The sequence below is a fragment of the Paramisgurnus dabryanus genome, chromosome 20, assembly GCF_030506205.2.
Source record: "Paramisgurnus dabryanus chromosome 20, PD_genome_1.1, whole genome shotgun sequence".
NCBI classification, from domain to species: domain Eukaryota; kingdom Metazoa; phylum Chordata; class Actinopteri; order Cypriniformes; family Cobitidae; genus Paramisgurnus; species Paramisgurnus dabryanus.
Genome location: NC_133356.1, coordinates 14,943,570 through 14,969,955, shown reverse-complemented (window position 1 = coordinate 14,969,955; position 26,386 = coordinate 14,943,570). Strand labels below are relative to the sequence as shown.

At 36.5% G+C, this 26,386-nt stretch overlaps 1 protein-coding gene across 1 annotated transcript in view; it reads left to right on the top strand.

Annotated features, from left to right (window-relative positions):
* Positions 1–1,560: 1,560 nt before the first annotated feature.
* Positions 1,561–26,386, top strand: part of myofl (myoferlin like) — a 28,188-nt gene continuing 3,362 nt past the window's right edge. Inside the window, exons 1-40 of the mRNA XM_065296610.2 lie at positions 1,561–2,070; positions 2,867–2,922; positions 3,029–3,120; positions 5,049–5,157; positions 5,240–5,342; positions 7,082–7,251; positions 7,331–7,459; positions 7,806–7,868; positions 8,297–8,347; positions 8,519–8,549; positions 8,672–8,787; positions 8,950–9,076; positions 9,162–9,265; positions 9,375–9,443; positions 9,544–9,587; positions 9,733–9,815; positions 10,715–10,753; positions 10,967–11,091; positions 11,347–11,460; positions 12,122–12,299; positions 12,382–12,506; positions 12,596–12,705; positions 12,799–12,991; positions 13,074–13,229; positions 13,318–13,449; positions 13,889–14,052; positions 15,065–15,179; positions 15,423–15,525; positions 16,066–16,202; positions 16,514–16,678; positions 16,898–16,985; positions 17,708–17,785; positions 17,916–18,097; positions 19,449–19,607; positions 20,397–20,498; positions 20,583–20,744; positions 21,080–21,245; positions 21,401–21,471; positions 21,722–21,820; positions 21,927–22,055. Of these exons, the coding sequence (XP_065152682.1) occupies positions 1,983–2,070; positions 2,867–2,922; positions 3,029–3,120; positions 5,049–5,157; positions 5,240–5,342; positions 7,082–7,251; positions 7,331–7,459; positions 7,806–7,868; positions 8,297–8,347; positions 8,519–8,549; positions 8,672–8,787; positions 8,950–9,076; positions 9,162–9,265; positions 9,375–9,443; positions 9,544–9,587; positions 9,733–9,815; positions 10,715–10,753; positions 10,967–11,091; positions 11,347–11,460; positions 12,122–12,299; positions 12,382–12,506; positions 12,596–12,705; positions 12,799–12,991; positions 13,074–13,229; positions 13,318–13,449; positions 13,889–14,052; positions 15,065–15,179; positions 15,423–15,525; positions 16,066–16,202; positions 16,514–16,678; positions 16,898–16,985; positions 17,708–17,785; positions 17,916–18,097; positions 19,449–19,607; positions 20,397–20,498; positions 20,583–20,744; positions 21,080–21,245; positions 21,401–21,471; positions 21,722–21,820; positions 21,927–22,055 (4,527 nt within the window). The 5' untranslated portion in view covers positions 1,561–1,982. The remainder of the gene's footprint in view (positions 2,071–2,866; positions 2,923–3,028; positions 3,121–5,048; positions 5,158–5,239; positions 5,343–7,081; positions 7,252–7,330; positions 7,460–7,805; positions 7,869–8,296; positions 8,348–8,518; positions 8,550–8,671; positions 8,788–8,949; positions 9,077–9,161; positions 9,266–9,374; positions 9,444–9,543; positions 9,588–9,732; positions 9,816–10,714; positions 10,754–10,966; positions 11,092–11,346; positions 11,461–12,121; positions 12,300–12,381; positions 12,507–12,595; positions 12,706–12,798; positions 12,992–13,073; positions 13,230–13,317; positions 13,450–13,888; positions 14,053–15,064; positions 15,180–15,422; positions 15,526–16,065; positions 16,203–16,513; positions 16,679–16,897; positions 16,986–17,707; positions 17,786–17,915; positions 18,098–19,448; positions 19,608–20,396; positions 20,499–20,582; positions 20,745–21,079; positions 21,246–21,400; positions 21,472–21,721; positions 21,821–21,926; positions 22,056–26,386) is intronic.

Genomic DNA, 26,386 nt, shown 5'->3' with positions numbered 1-26,386 from the left:
CACTCATTCAGCCCAATCCTATTATGTGTGTGTGTATATATATATATATATATATGTGTGTGTGTGTGTGTGTGTGTGTGTGTGTGTGTGTGTGTGTGTGTGTGTGTGTGTGTGTGTGTGTGTGTGTTTTCTCTTTTATATATATATATATATATATATATATATATATATATGTTACACATATAGTTTTGTAGGTAAAATAGATTATACATAAATAAGAGATACACGATAAAATCACAATAAAACAAAGATGCATGATAATTTAAAATAACAATTAAAGAAAATAAATGTGATTTTTAATTAAAAAAAACTGTTTAAAATGTTAAAAAGAATAAATCAGGAGTAAAAGTGACTTGAGTTAAAGGGATTCGCTTCAAAATGAAAAACTCCGTCACCATCCACCCATCCCCACGCTGCTCCAAACCCGCACGAATCACCCTCCTCCGACGAACACAAAAGAAGATACCCCGAGAAATGACGGCAAACACACAGCAGCAAGCGACCATAGACCTCCATAGTAGGAAAAAAATATTTTGTAAGTATTGTGATAAATGACTAGGAAAATATTTTGTTAAATGATGGTAAGAAGTTCCATCATATATTTTTTTATTCCTACCATGGAAGTCTACGGTCACCTACACCCTTAATCACATTTACAACATTTGGCTTAGGAAAAAAATGCACGGCAAAACTCGTTTTTATACTTCTTACTACGTCATTGCTTACTTATTTAGAGTAAGTTGACATTTACCGCCATCTTCTGGCAGTTAAAGAAAATAAAAAAAATAAAAAAGTGTAGAAGATAAACTTTAACAAGATCTGGATAAATCAAAAACGACCCAAACCATTACAGAAACAAAACTTCTGATGGTCATACATTTATTTATTTTTTTAAGTCTGTTTTAAATAGTTTCGTCACATGCATACAGCAGGCAGCACATGCAGTACTGTGCAAAATAGATTCGTTGTTTTTGCAATGTTATAGTGATCATATATAATTGTTTCTCAGTCTCTTTAATAGAATACATTCAGAAAATACAGTAAATGTGTATATAGTATTAAAAACTGTATAAATATTTAAACTAATGTGTCAAGATTTTAGGGTAAACTCCACTTGAGTGATAGCAGGTTTTACTTCATTCTGCTAAAAACCGCACAAGATGTGTTTAGTGACAAGAGAGGTCACACTAAAAACAGACGATGCCTAAAGAAGATGTAGCCCTGAAATTAAATGTACACATTTCCTGTATTATTTGTTTGCATCTTAATAAAATAGATTTAAAAATAAACATGGATGAACATTAAAACTTCTAAATCAACTAGTCTGGTGGTGGTGGTGGCCTAAGACTTTTGCACAGTACTGTATAATATTAAATGCATAATCCTCCTAATCTTTACTATTGCGTCCTAGTGTGTCATTTTTAAAACTGAATAGGTTGAAACGTAAAGATGCCACCACTTGGTGGTGCCCGAACACATACAAATATACTATGCAAATAATTGTGTGTTTGTTTTGAATACATACAGACACAACATTATTTATAGTTACTTGTGGAATTACTATCGACTATCGGATCTGTGGATTGAAGGCTGTAGGATTGGGGTCTGTACCGTTTTTCCTGGACGCAACTAAATTCCTCTAGTTGTGGGATTTTTCAGCCACATCACCACTGAAAATAGCTGAGTTTTGACTAACCCCGTTCCCTTTATATATCCATTCAGCATTTTATTTTCAAACGGCTACATTAAGGGCAGTAGCCTTTTACAGATTATCATCAGTTTGGTGTAATAAAGTTGCTGCCCTTTCTACCATTTTAACATTATTTATAAGATAAAGTGATTGGACTTCAGGATTGTTCCTCCTCTCATTCACTGACGGTCGCTTCCTCCTCTCCGATGGTCAATGCATCTGCTCTGAATCAACTTCTGTATCTTTAAGTTCAATGTATTCTGTGCAACCATAATACACAATATCTGGCAACATGTTGAAGGTGGTTGTTGAATCAGCTAAAGGGATTCCAAAAAAGACACTTGGAGTTCCAGATCCTATAACGGCAATCATCTTCAGAGGTAAGTTTTATAACTAGACTTTTTTTTCAAGGTAAACGCCTAAAAATGTTATTTGTTTCGTTTAATTGGTAAATGGTATTTAATAATAAGGGTATTATTATAAAGTAGCTAAGAAACGTCCAACTTTTAAAACATGCAGAAGTCATGTCGTAAATATAGGCTATATCTTTTTATAATGATCTGAAAGATGAACCACTGTTGCAACTTTGTATTTGATCGGTTTAGCCACCACGTTTATTAGTCAGAATAAGAACTTTTATTAGAAACGTATCAGTCTGTGCTGTGCAATTGTTTGCATGCGAACGAACAGCAGATGCCCTTATATGGGATAAAAATGGCCCATCATTAAGGAATACTCTGTCCCAAAGCTGTAAAATATAAACATGTGCAGTTGTTACACTTAGATGATAGTTCTATAAATCTATAAATCTACAATAGCCTATCTGAAAGCCATACAACAATACTATTAATAAAACAGAAGATTTTAGGTTACCTTACAATATTTTTAAGCAGTAGTGGTATTAAGATTTTAGGTTAACGATGCATATATATATATATATATATATATATATATATATATATATATATATATATATATATATATATATATATATATATATATATGCATCGTTTGAGTTTAAAGTATGCATCAACTTTTTGCATAGATGCTGAACACTTACAAATAAAAATGTGTTTTGCAATGATGCCATTTCAGTCAAGGTTTATTACATAAGAATCATTTGACATTGGAGTTTCATAGATTTGACAGTTTACTCACGAAAATGTCCTTTTCTAGGTGAAAAAAAGAAAACAAAAGCCATTGACAGTGAATTAAATCCTGTGTGGAATGAGGTCAGTGCAATTCTTAGTATTTCTTTACTTTCAACTAAAATATTGTCAGTTGTTTGTTATTTGCTTTATCCATTTACATAACCGACACCTGCTTTTCTCATTTCAGATCATTGAATTTGATTTGAAAGGTTCCCCCTTAGATTCTTCCTCATTCATTGATGTGGTTGTGAAAGACTATGAAACCATTGGAAAAGACAAGTATGTGCCCATCACTAATTCATTAGCCTGTCTGATTATATAGTAATACCCATATAATATTAACCTAACTTTGTGAGGTACAATGTGATGGTATTTTGATTATAAGATTCACAGATTGGTATTACCTGAATATTAATGTAGTTAACGTTTACTTGAAGTAACTTTGTAAACCCTAAGTGAATCAACATTTTTTGGAGCAGGCCTTTGGGAATTTGAGAGAGTAAGAGAGGAGAATTAAAGCAAGAAATCTTTTAAAACTGCCACACCTAACCACCTTGTCTAAACTTGCTTTGTTATGTGAGGTGAGGAACACCAGACAGTCCAAAGTAACACTGAAGGTTCACAAAGAGCCCTTTAAAAAACATTGCTTAATGGATGCATGTGTTGACATTTATGTTGATTAATTTAGACTGTACTTTTATTATGAAATACTTTGAGTATATGTAGTAGTTAAATTGTTCTATTCTTGCTTTGTAAGGTCAGAATTAACCACTAGTTGCATTTGGTACTGATCAGAGAGGCGATTTTTTCTTCCAAGTTTATGCTTCCAAGGTTTACGGCACAAGGTCTGTTACGACAATGAAGTTTCCATGAATCACACCAGTGACTCCTCCAGTGATTCTTTTTTTTTTTTTGAGGTTTACAGGCTCACTCACGCACACGTGTGCATATACTCACTGGAGTATGTGTTCCCTGTTGCCACAGGCCAGAGAATAACATAGCAACAAAATTAAGAAATAGGGAAATGCTTGTGATAACTTGTTTAGTTTAAGTGTGGATTTTCTTGATGAAACACTGATGAGGGTTTTTTTTTGGATGAAGTTATAACTTCACTTGGAATGCTTAACTTTGTTGTTTCCAATTCCCTTGCCTTATATGGAATCTTAAAATAATGTTCATGAGGGAATTCTGGAGGAAGTGCCATATTTACGAATTTCTGGCATAGTTTCTTGGCTAGTAGGTTAAACCATGAACACTGTTTTTTGTCTTTTGGAATGAAGACTCCATGCTTTACCCTGTGCTTGTTATCATTGCGCATGCCTGTAATGTAAAATATTTATATTGCAGTCTAAGTCACTTTTTAGTGTGTTTAGACAAGCTTTAAGAGAGCTTGAGTTAAGAACAGTACAGTTGTCTTCACAGGCAGACCCCCAAATCTGTTCGCTTTTGTCCCCTTCTGCCTGGCACATATGTCTGTGGCTTAGTGTAATTGCTAACAGCTGGTATTTTACTTTTTTTTTTAGAGAGTACTTCCTAAAGCTCTTTCCCAAGTTGTAAAATAACTAAACTGGGTCTGCTGTATAGCTTTAAAAAGAGGCTGTCATGGAAAGCAGGATTTCCTTCTTCGGTTGAATTAAAATAGTTTTATATAATACGTGGACACATTCACAAAGCAACATTCCCATTAGTCATAAAATGTATGTCTGAATGTAAAAGCATAAATATGAAGGATTCAATTTTATAAAATGAAGGAAAACGGGATATTATAGTGTATGAAAACACAGATTTGCTGTTTTTTTTGTATATTTTTCCTAAGGAAAGGTATAAATTAAACAATATAGGAATGATATCATTGCCTCTTGTGTTGAAATCTCACCCAGCTTATATCTTGTTGCTGTGTCACTCTGATTCACCAGTCAATGCAGAACTAAGCTTGTCTATTCCAGGTGTTTGTTGAGTGATATATGTAAGAAAGTAATGATTGGTCTTGAGAAAAATTGAAGTGAAACCACATAATGAAATTGAGGTTGCTCAAAGTATACTTTCATAATCTTGAATGTATTAAGTATGATCAGAATGAAAACTAATAAAAAGTGGAAGTTTGGAATTTTAAAAAAGCAATTGTATACTGTATGTATTGCAAACAAAAGCACCGGGTTTCGTAAGCACAGTGAGAAATTCACAATTAATTATTTTCTGTTTCATAGATTCATTGGTTCTGCAAAGATCTTTCTCAAGGATTTGGCTTCTGGTCAAACCAGATCGCTTCCTTCAAAGAGCATACCTCTTATTAATGAGAAAAAGCAGGAAATTGGGGTAAATCTTTTTATTTTTAATTGAATATTATACAAATCAATTTGAGAATTGACCAAGCTAAACTGCACATCTTTCCATTCAGGCAACTATCAATATTACCATTGGTTATGAGCCTCCCACAAGTACCGTCCCAAACCCAAATGATCAAGGAGGTGGAGATGGAGTTTACACTGGAGAAACTGGAGGTTTTATCTTGACTTTCTCTTTGTTTTTATTTTGCATCAGTCAGGTTAAACTCCCCTATAGAGATGCAGGAAGAACGCTGCTGTGTATGTTTCCATGGAACACATGGAAATGAATGATGCAAATGAGACACAGGACACATGAATCACTTAAAAATACAAAGGACACTTAAGTTTTGTTTGGTAGACATTTTAAAAATACCGTATGTCTAAATAATTATGGGAAGTAGAACATAAGTGATTATTTTTAAAGGGTTAAATGCATCATTACAAAAATAGGATTTTACTTTACACCCTTCAACTCGTTCACAATGCAAAACTCTTTCGTGCACCTGGAAAATAGGTCATTCAGCAATGCTCATAAGTTTTATGGCGAATGTGTTAGCGTGTTGACATGTGACTTCCCACATTTACATATTAATGTCAATAGTCATTTACTGTATAAAAATGGCCTGTTTATTTCAGTCCTGAAATATGATTCAAAAAAGTTTTATTGAATCACCTAATTTACAATGTAGTTGAATTGGCTACTGTAACGGTACATTCACACGGGCCGAAAGCATTTAACGCTTGACGGAAGGCTTGCCTGGAGTGTGGCCAACAGCCAATCACAGTGGCCGCAACACATGTTCTGGTCTTCCATAAACGTAATTGGCTGGCTTTGCCTAGGTTATTTGCATAAGGTGATCTGATTGGCTGACGCACGCGTTGCCACTTGAAAAGTTGTGAAATGTTCAACTTCTGCCGCAAGCAATGGCACTGACGCAGCGCCGACGGATCCACAATTCAGTTCGGCAACGCGTGACGTCACCCATTAAAAGTGAATGGGAAGCGTTTACGTTTACGCCTCTTGTGAATGTACCGTAAGAAGTCAACTCTAAGGCGAGCATCTTCAAACCCAAGTGCAGTTTTATTTAATAAGAAACGTAAACATAACCAAACACTAAACTAGACTTGACATGAACAAAACATGGCATGAACAACAAGAACTCACCAAACAGACTAACGGTACATTCACACGGGGCGTAAATGTAAACGCTTAACGGAAGGCTTGTCTGAAGCGTGGCCAACAGCCAATCACAGGGGCCGCAGCACATGCTCCGGTCTTCCATAAATGTAATTGGCTGGCTCTGCCTAGGTTATTTGCTTAAGGCAATCTGATTGGCCGACGCTCGCATTGCCGCTTGAAAAGTTGAGAAATGTTCAACTTCTGCCGCGAGCTACGGCACTGACGCGGCGCAGACGGATCCACAATTCAGTTCGCCAACGCTTGACGTCACCCATTAAAAGTGAATGGGAAGCATCAACGCTTTTGCCCCGTGTGAATGCGCCGTAACAGTTTAACAAAGCTTGACAAAGACAATGGGAACATGAGGGCAATATATACAGACAGGGAACCAATCAGAACATGACACATCAGGGAATAGGAAAACTAGAGACAGACATAGCAATAAATATCAAAATAAAATACCTGAACATGAAACAAGAACTTCAAAATAAAAGACATAAACATGACAACACCAAACCCTTACAGCTACATGCGTATTGCATACAAAATGTATTATTTACAACACATTTATTAGTATTTATTTACAAAAATATTTTTAATCATTAATAAATAATACATATCTCAAGCTATATATTCACTTTATTGCAGGTGAATGTAGATTAAGAGCACTAATAGTAAAAATTAAAATGTTTTGAATGCATACTTAGTGAATATCTGTCTGTTTTGCTTGTAGCAAGTGAAGAGGTGAAGGGTGTGGATAGTGATGAAGATATTTTAGATGGGACGGAGCCTGGGGCACCTGGAGTTTCTCCTTCTGGACAACCTGGAAAAGACCCGAAAAATGTGATCCGTACAACTCGAAAAAAGCAAAGAGCTTTGCCCAACAAACCACAAGATTTCCAGGTATGTCTTCATATTGGTAAATATGTTATCTATATCGGTCAGCTCTTTGAAGTTTAACTGTTATTGTTATTGAAAATAGATCCGTGTTCGAATAATCGAGGGTCGGCAGTTGCCTGGCAACAACATCAAGCCGGTGGTCAAAGTAACTGTATGTGGACAGACCCACAGAACCAGACTCAAAAGAGGAAACAATCCATTCTTTGATGAGGTATGTTTTATTATTTAGTGAGACCACGTAAACATTGTCAATCTCACCTCCTGTTGATCTTTTTTTTCTCAAAGAGAGCCTTCCTCTCTTTCTCTGGACTGTTTTATTGCTTTGGTCTGCTCAGCTCCACTCTGCACTGAATCTCTTGGCCTATTTCCTTCCTTCAGCCCTGATATTTCTGTCCTTCGCTCACCCCGCCTCAGTGAGTGTGCACTCTTTAAATCTTACAGACGTGTTGTGGCATGAGAGTTGAGCTAAAATTGCTTTTTTTTTGGTTTGCATCAATTGTTATTCTGTTGTCCACTGTTTTAAAAATAATTTAATTGCTGTGTTTTTTTTTTTACAGATTTTCTTTTATAATGTCAACATGCTGCCCTCTGAGCTGTTTGATGACAGCCTCATGATCCGGGTATGATTGTCTTGGGATAAATTTTGCACCACAACACATACCGTAAATGACATGTTTATGGATCAGCTTTACTGAAACCACAACCAATCATATACCCAACCCTAAAATCAGACAACACAATACTTAAGAGGGCTCTGCATATATTACATTTCACAATAGAATTGAAATGAGTCTTCATAATTAGTCCAAAATATTATCACTGTATGTGAAATCCAGACCATTGTTTTATAAAGTAATTATGAGATTAGGAGCATTAAAGTTTGATTTCACATTGATTTCTTTGACATGGCCGTCAATATTAAATTAAGATTTTATTTACATTATGTAGGATGACTTTATGTACAATTCACAGACTGGGACACAATTATTATAACATTATGTATTGACCTGTCTTATAATAGTTATAATTCTTACAATCTTAAATCTAGGTGTATAATGCTTACTCCCTGAGAGCTGACAGTCTTATGGGGGAGTTTAAGGTACGTTTACAAATTCTATACAATCCTAATATTATTAATATAGATGTCCAACCATGTGTTTCCGGCTTGGTTGAAATCCTAATGCGCATTGTGAGCCAGTTATGTAGTCTTAGAATTTATCAAAGTACTTTAGTGTGGAGTGTTTTCTGATAAGTTTTGTTTTCAACACAGCTGGATGTTGGCTATATCTACGATGAGCCTGGTACGTAAGCAGATTTGATTGTGATGATTATGCAATATTATGAAAAATGTAATAGGTTTTAAGTATTAAAGGTGTGATGTTGTATACAGTATGACAATTTGTTGGATTTGTGATGTGATCAGGTCATGCAATCATAAGGAAGTGGCTGTTGTTAAGTGACTCAGATGACTCCAGCTCTGGAGCCAGAGGTTACCTGAAAGTCAGCATGTTCATAATTGGGACAGGAGATGAGCCTCCCGTAAGTCCTAGATCATGCACTACCTAACTCAAAATGTCAAGGTGCATGAAGTTTTACAACCCCTGCTGTAGATGACCTCAGCACTTTAACTTAAACGTTTGAATTCACTTTCAGTTACCATTTGTATCTTCCTTTTTGTGGCATTAATGACTTTTTGATCAGGTGGAAAAACGAGAAGGGAATGAGGAACAGGATGACATTGAAAATAACTTGCTGCTGCCCGCCGGAGTCGCCCTACGATTGGCTACGCTCAGTCTGAAAGTATACCGTGCAGAGGACATGCCACAGAGTAAAGCAAAAGCACATCGCTGTCATTCAGTTTTCTTCAATTGCCTTTCTCATCGTCAATAGTAACATGTTTCTATCATTTACAGTGGATGATGCATTTGCCCAGACAATAAAGAACATATTTGGTGGAACAGATGAGAAGAAGAATTTAGTGGATCCTTTTCTTGAAATCAGTTTTGCTGGTAAAAAGGTACAGTAAAGCAATAATAAAAGTTTGAATACTGTTATTGACATTGTTAAAGAACAGAAGTGACTGGAAAAAGATCAAAATGTTTAAAATATTTCTGATCTGATCTAAGGTGTGCACAAAGATCATAGAGAAGAATGCCAATCCAGAGTGGAATCAGCTCATTCACCTGCAGGTCAAGGTATGAAGAGTTAAAGCCCTTTACTACTAAAATATACAGTATGGAGCACATCATTAATGTGCAAATTATGTCTTAATAAAATTAAATCTATTCTTTATAGTTTCCATCAATGTGCGAACGCATCAAGCTTACTCTTTACGACTGGTATGTGCATGATATAAAATCAATTTAAAGCTTTAACATATTTTAATAAGTCTTTGCTGCTGTGGCTGAGCACACTGTGAAGTGTCGGCTTGTTACAGGTATCGATTGTATAATTGTTTTTTATTCTCCTATTTGACTTGAACAGGGATCGGCTGTCAAGGAATGATGTTATTGGGACCACCTACCTAAATCTGACTAAAATAGCATCATCTGGGGGAGAAATTGAGGGTAGGGTTTTTATAATTACATCTTATTTAGATATAGACAGGAGTTTTAGTGAGTGAAATAAAGAATTTGTCAGTTTAGATGGGAAGTAATGCTAAATATGTATAGTCTGTGCATTCTCATAAAAAAACAGTTGTCACTGGGATGGTACCTTTTAAAAAGGTTCAAATATGAACCATTTTGGTACTCACCGTAATTTTCGGTCTTGGCTGGTATTGCGTCTTATAGTCAGGTGCGCCATGTAAGTCAGCATGAATTAAATTTGGCATTTATGAGGCAAGAGACAACATTACCGTCTATAGGCACGAGAGTCTGCCATATGCTGCTTCTGTATTTATGTAATTCAATGGATTCAGTGATGTGGAATGACGAGGATGCGAACTTCATGCTAGTTGGCTTGTTCGATTAATTTAGCCTATTCAACCTTCCAGGTAAGTTCTGTATGCTATGGTTTATCGTTTAAATAACTGATAATATTACTTTAACATACAGACATCTATTCAGCATGCTGTTCTGTCTGCTATTGTTTAGTTGAATAACTTGCCTTTCCACATTAAATGTCTGTTCGTCGGCTTGGATTTTGTGAAATAATTTTCTAAATAAACGCCTCGTATAGTCCACTGTGACTTACATATGTTCTTTCGTCTTAATGACGCATTAATAACTTTTTGTATTATATTATATTATATTAATAATCTTCTTGTACCTTTTTTCTAAGAGTGTGAGTATTTTCAACTTACCTATTATTGTCTGGTGTGTCATAATTCAATTTTGTACCCTGGGTTCACATGAACTGTCAAGAAATTGTTCTTTACATTATATTGTTTAAACCTAACTGTTAAACAACTTGCTGTGCGCATCCTGTTTAAAATTCTTTTACTAGTTCTACATTTCTTTACTAGATTCATCACCAGAAAATGGGCTGCCATCATCCTTTAATGGTACGGTCATTGTTCAGGCTGTGTATTTTTTTATTGATAAGTCATTTATCAGTTGCCTCGTATCTGTGTAGTACATTCAAAGTATTTAAATAAAAGTATAGTGGTCTCAGCCTTTAATGCATAGGGTTTATGCTATCAAGTGTATGAGAGAATGTATTCATATTTATTAAATAATAAAATATGTTTAAGTTATTTCTTGCTGTTTCTTGTCAGTGGACACCACTGAATCTGAGATTGGCTTTCTTCCTGCTTTTGGGCCTTGTTATGTGAACCTTTATGGAAGTCCAAGAGAATTCACCGGGCTTCCGGACCCATACGAGGACTTGAATCACGGGAAGGTGAGGGCTGTAAAAATGCTATGTTGAGTTAAACTGCCAACCCCACATTTAAACTCTTAGTTCGGCAGATATCTCAGAAGGAAAAACATTTCTGGAACACCTTGACTTTCAAGATAATATTGTTATTCATTGTTTGCTTTGCATAAAGAATTTAAGCAAACATTGCACACGCATTTAGATTTACATGGTCAGTTTTCCGTTGCACAATCTGCGGCAGCTGTCAAATCTGTAACAGTAGGTGTGTGTGTGTTTTAGGGTGAAGGGGTGGCCTATCGAGGGAGGGTTCTGATCGAGCTTTCTACTCAACTGGAGGACAAAAGTGACAAGAAGGTGGAAGATATTCCAAACGATGACATTTTAGTGGCTCAGGTAAGAGTGAGCATTTCCCTGTGGTGCGCAGTGTTGGGGAAAGTTACTTTTGTGTAATGTAAATTAATGCATTACAATATTAAGTTACTCCCCAAAAAAGTAACTAATTGCGTTTTTATGGAAAGTAATGCTTACGTTACTTTTGCGTTACTTTTTCTGACTTGGCTGAGGCTTGATCTCTTTCAGGCCGGTGTTTTTTATGACTGAGATGTTCTGCATTCAGAAATCGCATATTTCCATCGCAAAAATGTCAAGCTCTGGCCTGCCATCTCCGTTTCTGACTCAAAACTGTTTCCGCTAAGGCATTCACGCATAAGAGTGTGTCATTCTACATGACTACGTTTTAAGTTTAATTCAGTACATTATTTTTTAATCAAATTAATTAAACTGAAAAGTAACTCCTATTACTTTTTAAAAAGTAACTCAAATATGTGTACATTTATAACGTAATGCTTTACTTTACTCCTTACTTCAGAAAAGAAATATTATTACGTAATACATGTTACTGGTAATGCGTTACCCCCAACACTGGTGGTGCTTTATGCGAATATTTGGCTACAGATAAAACTAGGTTGTATAGCTATTAATGTGAGATCACAATAAAAAAAAATGTACAGAACAGGTCTCTTAAAACTCTTGTTTTGTGTACCTTACTGTGCAGAAGTACCAGCGCAGAAGGAAATATTCCTTATGTGCTGTGTTTCACGGTGCCTGTATGCTTCAAGAACCTGGAGAACCCATTCAGTTTGAGGTCAGCATTGGGAACTATGGGAATAAATTGGATTCCACCTGCAAACCTCTCTCCTCCACCACACAGTTTAGCTGTGCTGTTTTTGATGGTTAGTTTCAAATTGCCATAACATATACAAGAAGTACAAACCCAAAAACATTTGCTTATACAGTTTGTGTGTTTTTATAAAGGAAATCACTATTATTTCTTGCCTTGGGCTGATTCTAAGCCTGTTGTAATCCTCACATCTTTCTGGGAGGACATAAGTCATCGATTGGATTCAGTGAACATCATTCTCTACATTGCTGATCGCCTGGTATAATTACACACCATTTTCACGCAAATCCTGTAGATAAAAATAAGTCAGAGCAACTATTTATTTACCATCATTTGTGTGTTTTCTAGCAATCCAACATCACTTCTCTGAAGACGGCCATTCTGGCTAAAGTATCTGACTCTCGTCTTGCCGAGATCTGGCTGAAGCTCATCGATCAACTCATCGAAGACCTCAACAGGTAAATGACAGACAAAGCCAACTCGAAGGAGGAATTTTCATGTTTTTCTCAATACAATAAAAATGACTAAGGCTGTTGGTTGGATGCTATTAGTTACAGGTTACCAGATCTGGAGGGTAAAATGAACCTGACAGTGCTTGATATTCAGATAAAGAACCTACGTGACAAAACTATGGCCAGCGTCCAAGATGCAGCCATTCGCATGAGGGAGGAGGCTGTTGATGTTAAAGCCACTATGTCTGATATAGAGGACTGGCTGGAGCGACTACAACAGCTGACAGAAGAGGTTTGGTTCTGAATCCTTTATCTATTATATACTAATCTGAACTTATTTAAAATAAATAGGTTTATTTGAATTCATGATGCAGCCTCAAAACAGCATACCTGATGTCATCATATGGATGCTGAGAGGAGAGAAACGTGTGGCCTACGCACGCATCCCAGCCAATCAGGTGCTGTACTCTACTCACAGTGATCACGCCATTGGCAAATACTGCGGCAAGACGCAAAGCATCTTCATGCAGGTAAAGAGAAGCATTATTGTCAATAAAAATTTATTTATTATATCTAATCCGGAACCAAATTAAATGTGCATCCACTTATTGTTTCTAGTACCCAATGGACAAAAACAAAGGTCTCAAGATCCCTGTTCAGCTGCGTCTGAACATGTGGCTGGGTCTGTCTGCGCACGAGAAAAAATTCAACAGCTTTGCGGAGGGAACGTTCAGCGTATATGCAGAAATGGTAAAATTGATTTTAAATAAACACTGAAGTAAAACCAATATGCAATAGATAGTGGTAGAGCAAGTAATGGGTTCGGACCCAGGGAACACACATGCTGATAGAAAAAAGTATACCTTAATGCACTGCAAGTCGCTTTGGATAAAAGTGTCTGCCAAATGCATAAATGTATATGTAACAGTATATGAAAGGAATAATTGAAGACTGGCCATTGAATTATTATTTTCAAAGCACCTCAGGCAATTATTCTGCTTATACCACGTGTTTACAGACATTGCTCGTAATTTATCAAAAAATAATGCATACCCGTGTAACATTTCTCAACCAATTAGAATAAAGTATCCAACAGCCACTTGTATAAATAGTAATAATGGTATGTTGTAGCATGCAAACTTCCTTAGCAACACAACACAAATATCCCTTTTCTGTTCCTCTTTGCTAGTATGAGAACCAGGCACAGGTGTTCGGGAAGTGGGGAACTACGGGACTGGTTGGACGGCACAAGTTTTCAGATGTCACAGGGAAGGTGAAGTTAAAGCAGGAGCGTTTTATGCCCCCGCGGAGCTGGGAATGGGAAGGAGACTGGGTTGTTGACCCGGAGCGCTGGTGAGTTGATGATATAAGACCAATACTAAATATGGATGAAAGTGTCTAAATGCATGGAAATGTATAAAAATACACTATCTGTTGTTGTTATGATTGTTATTATTATTAGTATTAAGTTTAACTTTTAAGGATTGACCCCTTTTTTAAATATTCTGCTAAAACAAGATTATTTAATTATTATTTAAGTTATTAATATAAATATAGCAATACATTTTATTTATTGTTAAATAAATAAACAAAAAATTGCTTTTAGAAAATAATATGCATAATTTAAGTTATATAAAAATATATAGTATTTTTACATCAAATAATCTTACAAAATGTAAAGAATGTTCAGTGAAAATTTATCTTAAGATTAAATTAATAGTGAAATTAAAAGTTGAAATCAAATGATTCATTCAATTTACCTAATTTTTTAAGGTAAGTGGTCACAATCAATTTATTTAAGCTACATTAAAAACAAACAAACAAACAAAAAATATTTTGTTTAAATGTAGCTTAAATAAATTGATTGCAACCACTTACCTTAAAAAAACGTAAATTTAATGAATATTTTTTTTTCAGTGTAGATGTTGATACTTTAGTCTGGTTTAACCTGGCAAATATTTTATACAAGTTTGTTTTTCAAGTAAAAAAAGTCTCATTAAATAGCTTCCGAGTTTTTACTGGAAAGTCCTGTAAAAATCAAGATATGTGTGAGACAAGTACAGTACAGTTAGTGCCTATTTTGCTCCTTGCACACAATTAGAGGAAACCAGGGTAGCAGGCATAAAGCCAGCTGTAGCATAAACATTTTCTCTGTGCCAGGTTCCCTCTGCACTGTTTTTTTAGAGTCATTTTTCACTCTCCCACGCTGACCTCTCTCCCTACCCTGTGCTGTGTCGCGGCCTTGGCTGCATGGCTGTTTAAGTGGTCTGAGTGTGCCCTCAAAATAACTGAATGCAGAAGTGAAAGATATATGTTTGGGTGTGTGTCGCTAACGTCACGCTAACAGATGACATGCTTGACTTAGTTTGCTTACAGAGGCTGACGCTGGGCACTCAGAATTCACAGATGAGGTCTATCAAAACGAAACACGTTACCCGGGTGGAGAATGGAAGCCTGCAGCTGAGCCCTACACTGATGTGGTGAGCACAGCAAAATGGCACAGTAATGAAAAAAATGAAAGTTGAAAGCTTCTAGTTAAATGTAAAAAGTTTAAGTTCATTTTCTTGTGGCCTGGAAACCAACACGCTCCGAATCCTCCCATTTGAGTTTAAAATTTGAATTTTTAATTTAGTATGGAAATTGGATGCAGGGGACTTTTCCACCACCACTGGCCATGTAGAAACTGCACAGAAATCACTGAATTTTGGATTTATTTTGTGCAGAATGGGGAAAAGGCACAAAGCCCTGAGGAGATCGAGTGTCCTCCAGGTTGGCGCTGGGAAGATGATTGGAATTTTGACATCAACAGGGCAGTGGACGAGAAAGGTCAGGAATAATAATTTCCAAGATCAAAACACACATAGAAAAGAGGTTTGGATAAATGGATGGAGTGTTTAATGCACATCAGTCTGTAACAGTGAGGTCCAAGAGTTTAAAATGAAAATCGTTCAAAATCAAAACTTGAAAACAAACAGAAAGTTCATAACAAAATGTTATGACATAAGCTGATATATAGGTAATTTGCATTAATGTGTGACTAATAAGCAAATTTGTGATAAATCCTAATGACCAGACTGGGAGGAAATGGATCATTGGGTTTTGGTTAAATGGCAAAAAGTCTAGTCAGCATTGGAGCTATTTCTGGCCAAGAACCATTTGCAAAGACAGGAAGAGCTGCCTGACTGAAATGATTGAACACAGCTTTTGTTTTGTGCTCTTTATGACTGGGTTTTTCACAAAATGTGTCATTAAAACATTGCATACAATTAGACAAATACTAAATGAAAGCATTTTCAATATTGATCTCAGACTTTTGGACCCCACATGTGTGCATCTGATGTGAACATCTTTTTTGTTGGTTGCTAGGTTGGGAATATGGTGTCACTATACCTCCTGATGATAAACCCAGGTCCTGGGGTGCTGCAGAGAAAATGTATCATATCCATCGCAGAAAAAGACTGGTCCGACCTCGCAAGAAGATAGCAGACACACCAGCTCTTGAGGTGCAGACATCTCACTTAAGTTATTGTCTGTTTTGTACATGTGGTGCTAAAAACCATATGACAGTTTTGCTTGCACTGACCTGCCAGTGGGTCCAAAACTGCATCATCATATTTAACAAAGTTGTGGAGCAAACACATTTAATTTTTATAAATTACTCTTTTATGCCCAATTTTGCAAAAATTCTAATTATGCTGCAGAGAGCATAAGTAGTTAATGTCACTTCTTATTGGAGAGTCTATTTAGTTAGCTACAGTTTGTACTATGTATAATCCCTCACTGAAGTACAACTTGGCAATGTTTTTCCCAACAGAGGAAAGATTTGGGCGATGGCTGGGAATACTCATCACTGATTGGCTGGAAGTTCCACAGGAAGGAACGTTCCTCAGACACATTTCGTCGCAGACGCTGGAGGAGAAAAATGGCACCAGCCGACATTGTGGGCCCGTCGGCTATCTTTAACCTGGAGGGGGCACTGGTTAGATTTTTCTTTTGTTTTTTTAATGACTGTCAGACCAAAAGATGATAATTAGATATTTGAAATATGTTTACCTTTGATCATTGCATTGATTTTGTTAGGGGACAAACTTTGATTTATAACTCATTTATCTGTCCTTGATGTCTGTACAAGATTAAGGACATCTCTCATTTCATTTAGATCTTTGTTAAGAGGACATACACTGTTTTTCGCTTTTAGGGAATAGACGATGATGAGAAGGGCAGCAAGAAGGACACAGCCAAACTCTTTGGTGCCAACACACCCACTGTGTTTTGCAGATTTGACAGTGAGTCATGTTTATTCGTGGCCTCTGATTAAAAAGTCTAAATTCCTCATACTGATTATATCTCTCAGACAAACACACCCCTCCTTCTTTCCTTGACAATCTGGCCTTAAGATAACACCAAGAAACAACAACAAACACACACTTAACGCCAATAGAAGTCTTGAAAGATGCTGATAAAATTAGCAAACAAAATTCAAACACCTATTTTGAATAGTTATGTCAACTAATACTTCACACTGTGTTACACAGTTAGGTGTCAAGGAACATTCATATTATAAGCAGCTAGCAGTAGCACAGCGACGCAATCTCATTGATTTCAATGGAAGCTCGGCGGCATCCGGCGACACGAGCGACAGTGACCGTTGACGGCTGGATGGGCGTGTCCAGTCGCATGACAAAGTTGAGAAATGTTTAACTTAATGCAAATTATGTACGACATTCGGGAGCGACTACCAATGAGAATGAAGCAGGGGAGTTCACGTCATCCGTCTCTCGTCAGTTACTGGAGTGGACGTTACTCATTTCTTTATGACAACCAGATATAGAAACGCCTCTTTTGAAAGAGACGAGCGACGCACAGCGACAAAGTCGCTTATAATGTGAATGTACCTTTAGTCCAGTGTTAAATCTTTACTGATCTGAAACATACTGTACAAATATTAAACACTGTACAACACTACAACCTGCTGATCTTTTAACCAAATGTGTTTGTGTCTCAACAGATTCATTCATGTACCATCTCAGAGTCTATGTCTATCAAGCCAGAAATCTTCTTCCTATGGACAAAGACAGCTTTTCTGGTATTTTTCATCTTATATGAATCATTAATCTTACACGAATCCATTTCACCAGACATTAATTCACGGCACATTAATTCAGAAAGCAGATGTGTTCTTAATGAATGATGACTAATTGATCTTCTATTCACAGATCCTTATGTCCACGTGTCTTTCTTGCATGTCAGCAAGACCACAGAGATCATTAAATCCAACCTTAACCCCACATGGGACCAGACTCTCATTTTTGATGACATTGAAATCTACGGCGACCCTCAGAACATTGCTTATAGCCCACCCAGTATTGTTATGGAAGTTTACGATAGTGACCAAATGGTATGACTCTCTATTATTGTAAACTCGTGAGAAACAAAAGGTTCAGAATGAAGAGATGTAGATTATGAAACTAGGGAGTTGCATCACATAGACGGTTTATTAATAAAAAAACAGAAGCATAATAAAGCAGTTCAATATGTTTTAAAGGGCACATATTATGCCTTATTTTTACACGATGTAATATAAGTCTCAGGTGTGCCTAGAATGTGTTTGTGAAGTTTCAGCTCAAAATACCCCACAGATAATTTGTTGTAGCCAAAATGCTTCTATTTGGGTGTTTTTTGTATGTGTACCTTTAAAGGAAAACACCACCATTTTTCAATATTTTACTATGTTCTTACTTCAACTTAGATTAATTAATATATACCTATATTTTTTCAATGCATGCACTTAATCTTTGGACAGCTTGTTGTGAATGTGTGTTAGCATTTAGCCTAGCCCCATTCATTCCTTGGGATCCAAACAAGAAATGCATTTAGAAGCCACCAAACACTTCCATGTTTTCCCATTTTAAAGAATTTTACATGAGTAGTTACACGGGTAAGTATGGTGGCACAAGATAAAACGTGGAGGTTTTTTTAAGCTGATAAAAAACGAGAACTATATTGTATGGCGGAGGAACACTTAGTTTGCAGCACTTCAACCTCGGCATGCAGTAACATCATCACTCCCCCTCTCGCTCAAACTTCTGTCAATATTAACTAAGTGCTCTTCTGCCATACAATGTAGTTCTCACGTTTATTTTGTGCCACCATACTTACTTGTGTAACTACTCATGTAAAATTCTTTAAAATGGGAAAACATGGAAGTGTTTGGTGGCTTCTTAATGCATCCCTGTTTGGATCCTAAGGAATGAATGGGGCTAGGCTAAATGCTAACACATTCACAACACGCTGTACAAAGATTAAGTGCACGCATTGAAAAAAATATAGGTATGTATTCATTCGTCTAAGTTGAGGTAAGAACATAGTAAAATATTGAAAAACGTTGGTGTTTTCCTTTGAATGCAAATGAGCTACAGCTCCTCACTCCCTTACCAACAGACAGTGAGTGCTTTTGGTTAAAAATAGATCTGATTCCTGTGAATACAGTCTGACCCAATAGTATATTTACTATTTTTGCATTAGTGCTAACAAACACATGTATAAAATCTTTTGGGTTAAATTAACCAATCAGTTAGTGGCCAGTTTTGTGATGTCACATAAACATGAGAATCAAAACAGCATGTCTACTGAGACTGCTCTGGTTTAAGGGGGATTCCTACATAATGTGTTTTCTGCCTAATGTGTGTCCTTTGAACCTATATCATAAGATGGCTGTGTGATGTTTTGATGTTGATCTATGGCTGTAGGGAAAAGATGAGGCTATGGGTAGATGTACGTGTCTTCCGGTGGTGAAGCTTAATCCTGGGGCCCCTTTGATCCCCAAACTACTCTGGTTTCCAGTTACAATGAAAGGAAGAAATGCTGGAGAGATGCTGGTAGCTGCTGAGCTTTTGCTTAAAGATAAGGTGGATTGATATTTAAATACTTTGAATACTTTAGACTTTAGTGTTTTTAATGCAAATATTTGTGTCATATGTGCCATCATCTGCCCCTACTGGTAGTCACATGGTGATCTATTTAAATACTGGTTGTAGTTGTTAGAAGTTTCAAAATGACCGGGTAATTTTGCCAATTAGTTTTGTTACACATGATTTAAAAGTTGTTTGATGTTAGAGTTTTATGTTTCATGGGATAATTCACTCAAATATTTCCTTACCCTCATGTATGAGTTTCTGTATGAGAGGAACACAAAAGATGATATTTTGATAAATGATGGTAAGCACACAGTAGATGGTACCCATTGACTTCCACAGTATTTGTTTTTCTCCTACTATGGACGCCAATGGGCACTGTCAACTGTGTGGTTACCACCATTTATCAAAATGTATTCTTTTGTGTTCAACATAATAAATAATAATAAAAAACAACATGAGGGCGAGGAAATGCATTTTCATTTTTAGGTGAACTATATTTGACTAGACAATACAATATAATGGACAAACCTGACCTTTAGTTTATTTTTGTTATAGTTAACAGACTAGATAACACCATGTTGTCTCGAGGTAGGTTATTGCTTAGATCATTACAAATGAAAACATACAGTACTTGAAGGTTGGCTACATGCCAGTCATTCATCATTTGAAAGATACAAGTAGCAGCTTGTTGCCAGTGAGTTAACTCATTTGAGGTGTCATCTTAACCACAGCACCATTCAGATTTGTTTATGCCCTGTTCTGTTCATTTGTTGACCTCAGGCAAATGAAGTTAACCTGCCCCTGGTTCCACCAAGAAGAAGTGAGAATCTGTACATGGTTCCTCAAGGGATCAGACCTGTGGTCCAGCTCACTGCTGTAGAGGTAATACATGTATAATCATCACCCATATGGTCATCACAATGGGTTAAAACCAAAAGGAATTATTCATACGACGTGTTTTGACAGATCCTGGCATGGGGTTTAAGGAACATGAAGACATATCAGCTCGCTGCAGTTTCGTCTCCCAGCCTTATAGTTGAATGCGGAGGGCACACGGTGCAAACTGGCATAATAAAGAACATTAAGAAAAATCCCAACTTTCCTGGATCTGTTCTGTTCCTCAAAGTGGTATAGCATTCACTAACCTTTAATTTTTTACTACCTTATACATTTTAAATAGGACTACAGGTACTAAACTGTGGTTTATTATAAACAACAAATACTGGTATAAACATAAGATCTAAGTACAAAAGAATGGGATTTTGCAACGTGTGGCTTTAGTCTAAGATTTAGGACAGGTGTAGTAAGCCAAACATTACTATTATTGTAGAATTAGGGATTTAAATAAACACATATAACCTTATCCTATGCATTCAGCTTTAGACATGCAATGAATCTGCTTTGCTTTAAGATCTAAAACTGCTTTATGTTGATGTTTATGCTAAAAATGTCTCTCTCCTCAGCTTCTCCCTAAAGAGGAGATATATACTCCACCCATTGTGCTCAAAGTTATTGACCACAGGCCCTTTGGTCGAAAACCAGTTGTTGGACAGTGTACAATACACTCCCTGGAGGAGTTTAGATGTGACCCTTACATAGGAACTACGGAAGTGGCTATGTCTGCCAGGGGTAAAGTCACATTTTAAATGTTTTTCTTATTCCTGTAAGTTGTTCTGTTAAGAAAATGTCTACAAAAATATCCAAAAATGTTATTCTTCAATGCTATATTTGTCAATTGTTTGACAGTTATAATTGTCTCATACTGTATATCATTTATGTATCAGTGGCCATGATGGCAGCAGCTCCCAGAGATGTAGTTATTGATATGGACGCAATGCCCAATATTTCTCCAAAGGTACAGTGACTAATTTTGTTTTGATAAACATTGCACTCTAAATATTTGTTAACCTTTGTAATTATTTATATCATTTTCCAACTCCTCCATCCTTTTGTAGTGACCCATTCACTGCGTGTAGAAAAGACATTTATTGTAAATAGCTGTCATTGCAACAGTATTGAAGAAGCTATGCTGTTATTGCTCAAAACAACTGCTCGGAGATTTTTACAAACAAATCCAATTTTGTTTTGTCACAATCTTGTTTTAGGAAGAGGACACGGTGGACTGGTGGAGTAAATTCTTTGCATCCATTAACGAGCGTGAAAAGTGCGGCCCTTATCTCCAAAAGGGATATGACACCTTAACAGTGAGTTTTCCCACCATCCTGTTTGCATCCTGCCTATGTTTCAAAGCTGATAAGGTATGCCTATTGTTATTTAATGAACAGTGTTAAAAGCTCGAGTCTGTTTTAGGTTTACGACAGCGAACTTGAAGCGGTTCAGGATTTCAGGGGGCTGACAGACTTCTGCAGTACATTTAAATTGCAAAGGGGGAAAACCGATGATGAGGAAGATGACCCCTCTGTGGTGGGAGAGTTTAAGGCAAGTCTGTGCAATGTGGTCATTTACTGTACAGTACAGACCGTACAGTACTTTGTTTTTTTTTTATTGAGCGTGTTTTCTCATTATGACCTTTGCTATTAACACAAAGGTTGCAAGTTCAGTATACCGGTAAGTAAGCGATATGTTGAAACTTGAGAATTGCAGCATTACAAATCTATTCTTTCACAATTGGGCGTTTTCTTCAACTACACAGCAAAATCATCATTGTTAAATGTACACTGCTGATGTATATATGGGTACCACCAGGTATGGTACTCATATAAACACCAGCAGTGTACATTTAACACTTATAATTATGCTGTGCAGGAGCACTTTTTGCCTTGTGAAGTATAATAAAAAAAAAACTTGCTCAGAAGTCACGTAACACATTCTCACAAGTTTAAACAATAGTTTTAAAGTCTGTAAGAAGACAAACTTAGATCTTAGAAGATAATTTTTTTAATCATTTAAATTTTTTTCAGACGTGCAATAAACAAATGTCATTTTCACCACATCTCAATTTGCAGCTGTTATTTAAAATAGAATAACTTATGCAACTCCAGAATTGTCTTCAAAATGTACAATAATTATGGATTTGTCAATCAGATAAATTAACTGCCCTAAGGACCAAATGCTGAACTGCTTACCCATCACACTCTGAAATTTAATATTGGTTTGGGGAAGAGCTTATTAGAAAATAAATAACTTGAATTGGTATATATTTTAATTAGAGCATGATATCATAAATTATGGATACAGTTTTAATGGGTGATGAGAAGTTTTTAAATATTTCAAAAAATGTATGTGGTGATGGAAATGACAGGGTGGTCGTGGAAATGACAATGAATTACTGTGAATATAGAAAAACGGTAGAGATATTCTTAGAATTTTTTTAAAACTCATCACACTCAATTCACAAAGTCATGAAACATAACCACACCTGTTTTTAGTGTAGTGCTGAGTTTGAGGCCCCTCTGTCCCCCTCCTGCTTAACCCACTTCCTCATTGTCAGCTAATGACTTTGCAAACTGTTTCAAACTACAAAGCATAATCCATCAGCAAACAATTTTCTACAACATAAACCTCAGAACACACTACACTCATATTCTACATCCATTTTTTCTCTTTTTCTCCACTGACTAGAACTGAAGTTACTAGGATACACTTGGTGCACGTTTGACCCTCAAAGCCTGGTTCATTTGACTCACACATATCATCAACACCTCCCACTTTTTAAGCAGGCCCTGGTTACTCCATTGCTTTAAAAAGCCACACTGAACCCCTCGCTCATGGACAGTTATAGACCTGTTTCACTAATTCTGTTCATTGCGGAAACACGTGAAAGAGCTGTCTTCAACCAGGCATCGTCCTTTCTATCGCTGAACAACCTACTACATGCCAAGCAATCAGGCTTCAAATGCAACCACTCCACCGAAGCAGATCCCTTTCGGTCATGAAAGAAATACTAGCTAAGCCAGAATCCAAATCCTCGGCTTTGATTCTGCTAAACCTGTCGGCAGCCTTTGAGACATTCAACCAATAGATACTACTAGCCACACTATCATCGCTAGGGATCACAGGTACTCCTCTCCAATGGTTCAAATGGTTCGTATCTCTCTGATAGATCCTTTAGGATATCGTTTAGGAGCACACTGTCCACAACTTACCAAATGGTCACTGAGGTCCCTCATGGATCAGTACCTGGTCCACTATTTTTTTTCCATCCACACAACATCTTTAGGACCAATCATACAGGCACATGGCTTCTCCTACCACTGCTGATGACACACAGATATTCTTCTCATTTCACCCAGTTGATCCCACCATAGCAGCACGCATTGCAGCCTGCTTAGAAGACATCTCGGCTTGGATGAAGAAACACCACCTCTAGTTGAACCTAGCTAAGATTGAGCTGCTTCTACTTTTCGCCACAACCCAAGATACGGGACGGCCTATCCATTCAACTTGGCAACACAACCATTACTCCTTCCAAAACTGCCAGAAACCTTTGTGTAGCCTTTGATGAAAAACTGTCCTTCACTGATTACATTGCAAAACAGGACAATCATGCCGATTTGCGTTATACAATATCAGGAATATACGGTCATTCCTTACGGAGCATGCACACAACTTCTGGTCCATGTCTTGGTATTCTCTAGGCTGGATTACTGCAATGCTTACTTTGCTGACTTTCCTGTATGGTCAATCATACCACACCAGTTCAGAACGTGGCAGCTCTTTCAGAAGCCCAAAAGGGCTCATGTTACGCTGCTTTGAAGTCACTACAGCTTACTTTTACAACTATCACTGCAACATATATCACACTTTCCTACATTCCTGCACCCCATCCAGAACGTTATGTTCGGCAAATGTGCGTCATACCTTCACAAAAGGGCAATAAATCACGTTCCTGCTCATTTTCCATCCCTACTTCCTGATGGTGGAATGATCTTCCTATAGCAGTCCAGTCAGCCACATCTCTTGCAACATTCAAAAAACAACTAAAAACTCATCTCTTCCGAAAAATACTTGATAAATAGATATTCAATTCATTTTCACCTGTTCTATCTTTATAAAAAACAGGTACTCTCTCAATAAGTATTGTTTTGGAATAGTGAAAACTGGTAATAAAAATCCCTATGACAAATCGCTTTATTGGATAAAAGTGTCTGCTAAATGCCTAAATATATGTTTTGTTGTCTTAGGCGGCATCTCAAAAATAGATCAAATGAAATAAATTAATAGATTAAGTAGAAATAAAAATAATCATAATATAAATATATATGTAAAAAGTATTGTAATATATCATATTATAAAAAGTATTACAAAAATCTACTCTCGCAATCCCTATCAATTGTACTCTGTTACCATAAATGTCATTTCCACCACATGCTGTCTTTTCCACCACAGAGGGCAGTGTGGACGACGCCCGTTCGCTCTCTTCTATTGGTGAAAAGTGAAGTGTCCCGATATGGCGCTGACATCTTGGGTCTTGAGTCTGCGCAGTAGCGATTTCGGGACCAGACCTGCGCAGTAGTAAGCAGGAAGTCAAGCTGCGAAATCAAGGCCCTGCCCTCGCAGAATGCGTTTATCACAGCTGTCAATCATGACATCACACCAACATTTTTGTAGCATTAAATAACTAACTAAAAACAAACTTATTTTAAAAACAAACATTTGATTTTACATCAGCGTGATAAAACTACAGTAAATGACAGAAGCCAGCTTTAGAAAAAAGCTATTTGAAGTGTAATTAAATTGTTTAGTTGGTCTCAAGTCCCATTAAATAACATGTGGGAGGCGGGGTTTATGACCTATACTAAGACCAGTCACTGGGGGGATCGAGACGTTTTGGCTTCACTTTTCAGGGCTTGTGCGGCACGCTTGGGTGGAAATGACTCTGGTGGAAATGACATTTCTGTAGTTTTTTGTGAAAAAAATTGAAGATAGCTTTACTGATTCGCTTTGAATTAATACAAATGCAAAATACTCTAACTTAAAATGTTTAGCTTTTCAAAAAACACCTTTAAAGGTACAGCATGTTTGGAAATTACGTATACTAAATACATTAACTGATCAAGCAATATTTACCTTACTTTTTTCATTTGTTGTTGATGAAAATTTTAATTCCCTCCGTGTCCAGCATGTGCTCTTATGTCACTGAACATTTTCATAGAAACCCACTAATCAATCTTTCACACAAACTTTTTATAGGCACATTACAATGTTGTTGTGGAAATGACACCTATACTGTGCAACAGCTATATTTTGTATAAAAAGTAATATTGATAGTGGTCTCACATTAAATATTATAATGAATTTTAATTCTTCTACTAGTGTTTAATTCAGGTACATTAATAGTTACCAGATAAGTCAAATTTTTAAACTGTATTTTCATTGTTGAAATCTAAAAGTCTGGGTGTGTGACAAGAAGAAAACAGTGATTTTGATACCTATAATGAAATTGAAAATATGAACAAATCCTAATTGAAAGGTAGTAAAAAAAGAGGAATTTTACATACATTGTATGTATTTTTGAAAATATGACTAAAGAACATAAAAGTGCCCATAGTCTAAGAATCACGCAAATATGACCTTGAATAAGGCACATAATCCCAAGTTTTATTGTAAGGAACAGTTTGCCTACTGGTGTACTGTAGCATGTAATAATATAAACATTTTGAAAGCATTTGCTAAATGCCAAGTACCCAAGTACACATTATTCTAAACAACAATAGGGAAAATTTGCTTTATGGGTTTGTGCCAAATAGTATAAATGACATTAGAGTGCCATCTGGTGGGTGACATCTAGAAAAACTAAGAAAGTTAAG